Source organism: Serpula lacrymans (assembly GCF_000218685.1).
Source record: "Serpula lacrymans var. lacrymans S7.9 unplaced genomic scaffold SERLAscaffold_2, whole genome shotgun sequence".
Taxonomy (NCBI): Eukaryota; Fungi; Basidiomycota; class Agaricomycetes; order Boletales; family Serpulaceae; genus Serpula; species Serpula lacrymans.
The window spans coordinates 1288060-1298134 of NW_006763291.1; the positions used below are offsets into that span (position 1 = coordinate 1288060).

General features: G+C 46.5%; 4 protein-coding genes across 4 annotated transcripts; 2 read left to right on the forward strand and 2 right to left on the reverse strand.

The window, feature by feature from the left end:
* Positions 1-512: 512 nt before the first annotated feature.
* SERLADRAFT_412873 (uncharacterized protein) lies at positions 513-3945 on the reverse strand (the record flags this gene model as incomplete). The annotated part of the gene is made up of 15 exons (XM_007313505.1): positions 513-1221; positions 1270-1311; positions 1378-1523; positions 1583-1628; positions 1755-1773; positions 1826-1846; positions 2075-2130; positions 2188-2291; positions 2355-2375; positions 2430-2530; positions 2590-2700; positions 2753-2877; positions 2943-3097; positions 3159-3303; positions 3358-3945. The coding sequence occupies 15 exons, from the start codon at positions 3902-3904 to the stop codon at positions 1121-1123; spliced, it is 1740 nt and encodes a 579-aa protein (XP_007313567.1).
* Positions 3946-4476: 531 nt separating this feature from the next.
* Positions 4477-5375, forward strand: SERLADRAFT_412874 (uncharacterized protein; the record flags this gene model as incomplete). Its single annotated transcript, XM_007313506.1, has 2 exons — positions 4477-4844; positions 4915-5375. A coding segment is annotated over one exon (336 nt), but the record flags the coding sequence as incomplete, so codon positions are not given.
* Positions 5376-6542: 1167 nt separating this feature from the next.
* Positions 6543-7388, forward strand: SERLADRAFT_445154 (uncharacterized protein; the record flags this gene model as incomplete). The annotated part of the gene is made up of 3 exons (XM_007313507.1): positions 6543-6710; positions 6766-6989; positions 7048-7388. Coding segments are annotated over 3 exons (705 nt in total), but the record flags the coding sequence as incomplete, so codon positions are not given.
* Positions 7389-8196: 808 nt separating this feature from the next.
* Positions 8197-9890, reverse strand: SERLADRAFT_456931 (uncharacterized protein; the record flags this gene model as incomplete). The annotated part of the gene is made up of 4 exons (XM_007313508.1): positions 8197-9219; positions 9289-9523; positions 9582-9682; positions 9736-9890. 2 exons carry the CDS (start codon positions 9500-9502, stop codon positions 8363-8365), a joined length of 1071 nt encoding a protein of 356 aa, XP_007313570.1.
* Between the last annotated feature and the right edge of the window lie 185 nt (positions 9891-10075).

Consider the following 10075-nt stretch of genomic DNA (forward strand, 5'->3'; position numbering starts at 1 on the left):
ATTTGAATCTCAGATCAGAACAAGATGATACTATGATGACATCATGCACATCTCACTCACCGTCTGCCAGTCTACAAAAGCATAAACTGTTTCTGACTGATTTCTTTCACACATCCTGTTCACACCCACTTTGTTCGTTATGCAATCAATACGTCGCTCTGCATTCAGAACCAGGCTCCGCATCAGTCGTAGCACTGTTTCCCATTACCGTCTGCTGTCCACCACCAGACCCCTGTTCAACCCTGGCCAGCCAGGACAAGACCCTTCTCTCTCGCAAGGTCACGTAACAGACCCGTCACAAAGGCACTCACAAGACCCCCATTCCCAAGTAACCCACAAAGCACTCGACGCAGCAGCCGACGAACCCGTCCCTCACGATGCTGCATCTCCCACGACAGGTGGCGAGAAGGCTCCCAGTGGCGCAAAGGGAAACCCAGAAGGCGTTGGGTTTGCGGACCAGGTGGGGTCTGCAAGCGCCACTGCAGGTGCCACTGCAAGCAAGAACAAGCCCGGGGGTGGCACGATGATGGGAGGAGCGGAGGAGTCGACGCCTCCTGGATTATTTTCTACTATCAAACAAGCTTTAGGAGTCGGCACGACTTCTGATGACGTGAAGCAGAACAAGGATGGTGGTGAGGGTGTCACAGGGACGGGGACGAATCCATCCAAGTCAAGAAAATATCATACCTCCGCGGTTTGCCATGCAGACAAGACGAAAGGCCAGGCACCAGAAGCATCGCGCCAGCCCAAAGATAAAACGTATGGCGATCAGAACGAACACTTGAAGCACAAAAAGAGTGAAGGAGAGCCCGACCAAGGAAAGGGAAATGCGGCGGAAGATCCTGTGTTGCCGTCGCATCAGCAGCAAGGACCTGCAGGTCACAACACAGGAGGTTCGGGTTATGGCAGCGAGGAGGCCGAGAGGTTTGAGAGATAAATCGGGACATCTCAGTCCCCGGCACATACAGCTACCTGCACGCATACGTAAACACTGGGTTAATCACATTTCCTTGGTAATTATGGTACGCATACGCCCATCGAAAGCAATTGTGAATCATTGCTATAATATATTGTCACCACTGTCTGCGACTGATTGACCTTCGTACCAGAAAGATAGCCGTTACTGTTGGGACAACATGACACTCTTATTTCCATTGTTATCGAGAAAGAAAGAAGGCCCATAGTTAATGAGGATTTCGTCTCCAGCTTTAATATCTTGCACTATAGGAATTTAAACCATAGCCTGTTTAGGTAAAAGTCAAAGCTTACTGGCATATATGCCAATACGGTGTTCGTCGTTGACTAACCGCACTGAGAGTATAAGCAACATCAGCGATCCGACTTTGCGCATTGATGAACAAAATAAGACAGACGTACCACATGCCCGACAATTAGAAAGTGAGCCAGACGTATCTGCACAATGGTTGATGAACCTGGCGGCATTTCCCACATACGTGCTGTCCAATGATAAAGTATCGTTCAGGCCAAATAGGTAATTTCGACCTCTGTACTTAGCGACATCCCTTAGAGGCTCATATGAGCTTGGTGCGAGAACAAAAGAAAACGCTGAAACAGTACTCACTGGCGGCTCTCCGTGGTAGCTTCGTATATAATTTCTCCCACATATTCTATGAAGAAGAGCGCATTAGATAAGGATGAGCTTTGAGCGAGTCCCCAAGGGCTAGTCCACAGACCTGCGATGAGATCCCCTTCCTTTGCAGGTTCAGTGATAAATGTACCTAAGCCCCAGGTACCTTCTTTAACATCGAGTCCCTATCAACGTGGAAAGTGATGTGAGTAGGCAAACGTAAAGAGGAGGACGTACTTTGGAATGCCCTCGCTGAATCTGAGAATTTTGACAAATATTATTAGTGGAATCTAGAAGCCCAGTCAATCTATTTTTCTTTCTAGTCTCTGAAGAAACAGAGGATGTACCTCTAGAAAATTTTTAAAGAAAATTTTGTACAGCTTTCAGAATTAGACTATCGGGTATAACTTACTTGCATTTACACTTCAAGCAGAGTTCCGGATCGCACTCTCGATGTGCTATATAACACGCACATTTGTCACTTACACAGCTGCCGTGAGCCTTAGACGTGGCGCAGCGACAGCCGCGCCATCGACGTCCACCTTATAATCCAAAAAGCGGTCAGTATATCATATTCACGAGAGGAACTTTGAGCGTACATTTCAGCGTACAGTGGCAGTTCCGCTGACAGTGCGCTTTGTTCAAAAAACAATTACATCTCGAAAGACTGTCACAGGGTCCGTCGTGATGGCATGGTTTGTTGCTGAATATAACGGAGTAGGAATTAGTTTGAGATATACCAGTGTATACTCGCTTAGGCACGCACGGCGTGAACTTATTCGCATCTATATCTGATGTCAAGTCGGTGAACAACTGTTTTTGATAACGAGCACCCATCCACATACCACTGAATTCTAGAGCACGTGGTCTCAACTTCCGTTTTGCTGAATCGGGAACAGGTTCAGCCGGACTCTGAAGTATCACATTTCGCTGATGAAAAACCTATGGCTGAAACGATAAAAAAAGCGCCCTGAGAAGAGGAGCATTTCAGTTTGCATTACCTCTCGGCAGGGCTTTCGGCACAGTACTGCTAAATCGCATGGCATTGTGTCTGGCGTGACCTCAAATATGACTTTGAATGTCTCCAAGTCAGTTTCGGTCCACAAGATGTCCTATCGCCAACGATGAACGAGTAACATTTGACAATGAACGAATTGGGCGTACCGGGGGCGAATCCTGGTTATTAACGAAGCAGTCGTCTCCGCAAGGTTTCCCAGCGACTTTGATAAACCCTTTGCGGGTTAGTTTTGGATCTGGCTCTTTTGGATTTGGTATGGGGTAAGGCTCCACTGTAGCAAATACGCTATGTTGAGTCCAAAGAGAATTTGAACTAACACTAAAGAAGAGAGCATACCGTGTACGCTGCACCAGGGTTGAACACAGCTAAGGTTTGGACAAAAGAGAGAGATAGCGCCCTTCAGACGAGTACGTAGGTCGTGTGCGGCAGGCTCAGAAGCGGCTTGCAGAGAATGATGCGTCGCAGTAAAACCTGGCCACTTTAGCAGGTCCCTAGTAGACATCATTTTTGACTGAGGTGTTGTTTAAAGACACTATTGAAAAATGGATTTACCGACTTCGAGACATTTCAAGAAGGCCAGTCCGACCGTCCTTTGAAAGCAGGGTGAATGGAAGTAAGACACTCTCGTCTATTCGCTGAAAGCTGATATCGTGTAGATTACGAAGACGGTGAGCGGCTTCAAGTACGATAATCTCTACTGTTAATGAAGGTTGGCAGGCTCTATTTCAAAAGTAGATCCGATTGCACTCACAGTCTGGATCATAGTCTTGCTCCCATGCAAACGAACCGTAAAACTGAGCATAATCATGAGCGTCGAATTCCGGTTCATCAGCGAAGGGCATGAAGGGCATTGCGTCGGAGTCGTCGCCGTGAAAAACGCTGCGTTGTATGGGGGCACACGCTTCGTAGCTACTGTGCGGTTGCACTTCAGGCGCATGGATGACATGCAACGTGATCGGAGAAATTGAACTGGAGCCATCTTCGTAGAACCTCTCGAACTGCATGGTTTCTCGCGCCCGGTCCATTTCCAGCTGCATCTCCACGTCTTGAGTCATACTAACATTGGACAGCCTCTCTGAGAGCTTGACTATAGCCGGGGCAGAGGGAGATGTATGATAATGATCTGAACGCGACAGATTTTGGACTCTATCACGACTGTATTGTTGCTCCCACTTGTAGAACTCTGTCCAGACCTGAGCAAAGACGCGATGTATGAGGTCACGATCGGGTACCAGCGTCGTAGTATCAGAGTTGGGTTCCGTTTGACCGCTTGTTGACATAGGGGGTACTAAGGACATCGCTTAAGACTTGATTTTATACAAGGTAACAGATTGCTTGTAAAAACATTGTCAGTACGAAGCAAATAGTTGGTTGTAAGTTGGTTGTAGGCATTATGCACAAAAAGGCGTAAAGGCTGCCAACTCCGAAATTCCGATTACCGCGATTCCGATTGGAATTTCTCCAAACTGCATTCTGCAAGTTTTATTGAAGCCTAAAAAGAAAACGAAATGTACTTGTCAATACATACCATTAATTTGAGGGTATTTTATCGAGTCAAGAGTTCTGTTTGGACAGTTAAATGGGCGAGGTTCGATCCCGGGAACTCAGATATATCCAGCGCCTGAGGAATATTACTGTTCTGGATAATCAACTGATGATATGTTGGAAATCACTGTGCTCAAAAAACAACGAATATTTATCTACAAGTTGAAAATAGACTATATTTCGAGTGAAGTCTACTGCCAAAAACTCGTTACATTGACCAGGTTGTTGTGCATGGTTGATTGGAATTTCTCGACGTTGTGTGTCATGGCATGACAGTCCCGTCATCAAACGGTGAGCGGGACTTCTCACGGTCCTGCCTGCGGTGAGGCCATTCCTTACACTCAGTGGCACCTCGCGCTACATACCTGCTGACAATTCCATTCATCTCTCCTAAACGAATCAAACATGCTGAACATGGAAGTACTATTAATGTTATTGTGATAGAAGGAGACAAGGTAGAGTAGACCGATATAGCATGCTTAACCAACGCTTTAACAGGTTTCTACTTCACCTCGACACAGCCTGACCTGCCACGGTCCAGCGCTACAAGGATCTCCATCACAATGGCGAGTTAACGCCCTACCCCTAGCATGTGGGAAACTAGGCTTACCATATTAGTGGGGAGACGGCAGTGGCTACGCTGAGCCTCCTCCACCCGGTGCCTCACAAGTGAATCTCAGTTACATATACAGGGTGAGCCTCTCATTTTACTGGGATGGTTACTGGCTGATGGAAGGCACATTAATTGACGTCTTTTGTATAGCCACATAGCTTGAATAAAATAGCAACTCACCAGGCAATGGACGAAGAACTGTACAAGGAGCGGAGTATGCATAGTTATACCGACTTACAAGTAACGGATTTTACCCATATATTCAATTCACCTCCATGCCACTTTGGGCCAATACCAATGTTATACTCAGTCTTGTCAATCGTCACAAAACAAAAGGCCGTTATTACGACTTGAAGGGTTACATAGACATCTTCCTCAAAGAGCAGCTGCAGAAACCGCGTGAAACCCCGCACGTACTGCACGTTCTGAAGCAATGGATTGAAGATGCACAGTTTCTTGAAGCCTTTACGAGCAAACTAGACTCTTGCGCAGTTGAAATTGCAGTGTGGCATGCTCAGGCTCACCCCCAGTCAAAGAAACAACAGCCAACGTACTCACCATGTCAGGACCTGCAAGCATGGATCTTTATACAAGACGCCAGGTTTCACGAGGTGTGTCAAAGGAGAGTGTGGCGTCTATGATGGAGGAACTTTGGCGTTTTCTAGGTACTAAAGGTCCTGGACCTAGTGAATATATCATGCGTGATTGGTGTCAAGACTATTCCCCATCATTCTACACCGAATACAGGAAAAGGCAAAAAGGAAAGATAGCATCATTCTTCAATAAGGTGAGTCGTTATGCGCAGAGGACTCTTACCAATCAGCTGAATGTGAGGTAGGTCGTAGATGATGACTTGAAATCAGTTCTCATGGATGCTTCAATGCGGAAGTCGCGTCAATGGGTATCATCTGCAGAAAGGCTGGTGAGCAATAGACGCAAACCAGACCTGATGCTCGTCGATGACGTTGTGGATGGGGGATATACCTGGCTTCACCTACTCTCTACGTGCGAGGTTAAATACGCAGACTCTCCTCACCTTGCCAACCTTGCCATAGGCCAGTTGGCGGATACCGCGTTGTTCATCCTTCGTGAGCAAGTTACTAGGAGATTTTATATAGGACTTTCTCTTTGTGGGCCAATGCTAAGGATATCATTATTCACGAGAGGAGGAAACGCTACCAGTTCCCCATTCAACATCAACAGATATCCTGAACTACTTATCAGAACAATGATTTTCCTACGCTATTCACAGATTGCATGGTTAGGCTACGACTATGCCATGGAATACGATGACGACGGTGTGCCGGTTTTGCATGTGGAGCAAGGCGCAGCCACTCTACTTTGTAAAGTCATCGCAATTCTCTTCAAGCCGACAGGTCTGCTGGGAAGAGCTACAAGGGTTATGGTGGTGGAGATTTCCAGTGGCAGGCCTGATGCACCTGAAGATCCTGATCACGTCGTCGTCAAAGATTGTTGGTTGACCACCGGTAGTCCTTCCGACAGCGACATCCATGACAAGCTAGAAGATCTGGCAAGGGATCCATTTTTCTCAGGCTGCAGAACAAGTGACTCGACGCCCATCTTCCATTTTCCTAACGGGCGCCCTCCTGCATCTTTTGACGACATTATCAAATCTGGAAACCCAGAAGTGGATGCCCTATATGATAGGGCAAACACCGGTTGGGACGACACCCGTTTCTTGCCAGGGATTCCAATTCGAGACCATCGTCTTTTGCCATCATCGACTTTCGTACCATCTATTATACATCCTGGGACGTTTATTCAGGACACAACCAAAGTTATCATGACCGCCGCTGGAGTTTCGGAGTTGGCTGCATTGGAGGACCTTACACATCATCGCATGGCCATGAAAACGGTTGGGGTGGAGCTTGTGTGGTTCTCCTGTGTACGTGAGATGCTGGATGGGATCATCGGTGTTCTACTTGGTAAGATAAGATTATTTACCTTCATTTCATTCATTACTAATGTCTGGCAACACAGGCCTTCAGAATGGTTACATGAGACGTGGTCTCATCCATTGCGACGTTAGTGACGGCAACTCATGGCTTCGAGTCAAGGCTGCCTTGCCTCAATTTACTGTCCCAGATTGGCCTGACAGCGCCAGTAATGACTGGTATCCGCAACGCCCTGGTGTTCTAGGAGACTGGGCGATGGCTGAAGACGTGCAAAATGGAGAGACTGGAAGGACCACAAAATATTTGACGGTGAGTTTTCCTAAATCAATTATGGAAGAATCACTACTTATATCTTTGGAAACGTCAGGGAACATATCCTTATCAAGCTATAGGGAGAATCATACGGCCTGAGGTACCGCATGGTTACATGCACGACTTGGAATCGGTATTCTGGATGTTATGGTTGATTATGATCAACTGCGAAGGTCCCTACTGTCAGCAAATCGACTGGAGTGAGAAAGAGAAGGAAACTGTGGTAACAGAGACCGACAATAAACCTGCATCCTCAAAGCGCTCAGCGTCTCAGAAGCAGAAGCATGAAACTTTATCATCTCATCAGTACAGTCGTTCCTCATCACACAATCCTGGCCACAGTACGTCTGACTACCAAGAGGATCTCCCTAGCAACGGTACCAAGGGAGGCGTCCAGTATATCCCATCCCATCAGTCGCTACTCTCTTCTCACAGCAAGCGCAAGCACGACAATATTCCTATGTGGGTCAAGTGGGGATGTCATTCACTCAACGCCTGGAATGTAGCAACGGAAAAGCTTATGCTCTCACGTTTACATTTTATGGTATGCATAAATCCTTATTTTCGCAGCCACGCTTCTGTCAGGGCAGGGATGGAGAAACTTTTCAATACATTTATGTGGACTGCCGCATATGATGACAACGGCGACACACTTTATAATCCTCCCCCCACCCCTATGTCGCATCAAGAGATGGTGGATGTTATGAAAGAAATGCGGAATGGTATAAAGCCCGAGTTTGATAGGGTGGGGTCGTCTCCGGAGATTATCGCTGCTGGAAGGGAGAGATACCAGCTGCAGCTTCAAGGTGTGAAGAAACCACTTTTCCTGCCTGTCGACCATCACCTTGTCCTTCCAGATGCACCCTTATCTGGGCCCAGCAATCCTTCACGCAGCCTTAGTGGAACCAAACGAATTGCAGATAGGAATAAAAGGGACGAGCCTGCCCCCAAGCGCCCAAGGTCAACACGTACTCGTAGCAGACGCACAAAGTAAAAGGAGCTTAATCTTTAGGGCTGATGATATGGCTGGTTGTACGCTTCCGAGTCTATACAGCATACCATGTGTCGGCTGCCCCCCCCTGCAAGGACGCTGGTGAAGTACGAGTAGATGCTGTTGTCTCATAAGACTTTACGACTCATTAAAGCGTACATGAAAGGTTGAACTCATTCAATGGAGACCGGACGTATTCTAACGCTAGTAGTGAAGAATAGAAAATTGAATTGTTTCAAAGTGTGCTTGTAATAAATAAAATAAGCTTTACATAGTACACAAGTTATGACCTTGATCCTATTTACTGCGTCCTGTATATAAGCTAACCACAAATATCGCAAAAATCCAACAGACTGATTCCTGTTGTGCAGTGCCATCTTCAATTTCCTTTGAAAGGAATCTGCGAAGAAGCATCACGGCTATTTGCAAGGCTTTCCTCCATTTTCCTCATCTTCTTCATCCACGTCATCCCAACATAGATCGGAGGTTTCCTATAGTCAACGTAATACCTAAAAACTGCCTCTGTTCCTTTCTCTGCTTCACGAATTATTGGTTCTGCGAGGGGCGCCAGCGACTCCCGTTCCTCTGCGGGTCTCGAGAGCAAATCGTCGACCATGGACACGTCAACGAACACAGGTGTCCGGGCGTCTGCAGAGAGATAGTGGACAAATGCGATGTCAGATTCATGTGAGGAAGGGGCTGAGAACACGGATATATCTTTTGTTGCCCGAAGCATACGAGAATTAAACGAATCCGCATTCTCTTTTGGTTTTGGCCAGGGAAGCCAATCATAAAGATCCTCATCATGTTCTTCAGGCTGCCGCGGTTTTTTTTCACGCACTACAAGCGCCATGATGAGTTGGCCTCCTAACTGCTTATAGTACGTTGTGAAAGTAGGGATTGCGTAATCGCCTATAGACAGCGGTAGGAAAGTAGGTTGTAAACATGTGGAGGTGACAACGGGATTGGCAACTTCCAGTTCTTCTGGAAATGACATTGGAAACTGAGTGCCTTGGTCAAAGCTGTTGCCTTTCACACGCTCGACGCTGCCCAGAGTAGCACATAGCTGATCATACTGCAGCCGCCTCGACTTGTAGCCCGTAATGTTGTAGGGAGTCATTGATTTCGGGCCTGGAGTGCTTGTAGGATTATACTCCAAGCCAATGTATTGTACGTCCTCGCTTATATTGGTAAGACCTGTACGGTGTAGCACTGCTCTAATATTGTATTCGGAACCTGTGCTCCAAGGGAATTGCCAGGTACAATTTTAGCTGAATTTAATGATAGTACAGTGGTGAACGATACCTTGAAGTAATGCCTTCGAGGGAAGTGTGAGTTCCACCGTGAAGTTAGTTCGCAGCGGTACATCGCCGATCGAGTCTATGTCTTCAAATGTCAAGTTCATAGACTCTAAATCTCCGTTGACACTCGGATACACCAGTAAGAATGATGTGATGCCAGCATGAATCTCCCGTGACGTGCCATTTGCGAAATGGATTTCCGTATAATACTCATACATCGATTCATTCTCGGCAATTTCCTAACGAAACATAATATCATTAGTGTCTGCAATTAGTAAAACATTGTAGGGACTTTACCTGATCCGCGATGACATATAGTGAGTTATGTTCTAGGGCAGGTGGATAATTTGTATTGGGAACAAGAATGCCGAACTCTTGTACGACATTGGTCTTTTCCCCTTATAACGACAAATATTCAGTTTGGAATGTCACATCTTGATTTTTGACGTACCATTATTGAATTAAGGTTGTTTCAACTCTTGCTGGATCTCGAAGGCAACCATCTCCTCTTCATGTACCATCCATATTGATCGATTTTCAATCGCTTGTTCCCATGCTGCCAAAGCAGTATCATTGATGGTTTGCCATAACCGCGTCGACGGTTTGTAGATATCAGGATATGACGTTCTCATCACCCCGTCATTTTGAGGGCGTTTAGGCATCCGTATCCCTGGACGTCTGCCGTAATAGATTATCCATGAATTAGGGGGAAAGCATATCATGAATACGATAGTGTTCAAGCACAGACACAGATTTATAACGATTTTTAGACTCACCGAGCACACACCTTT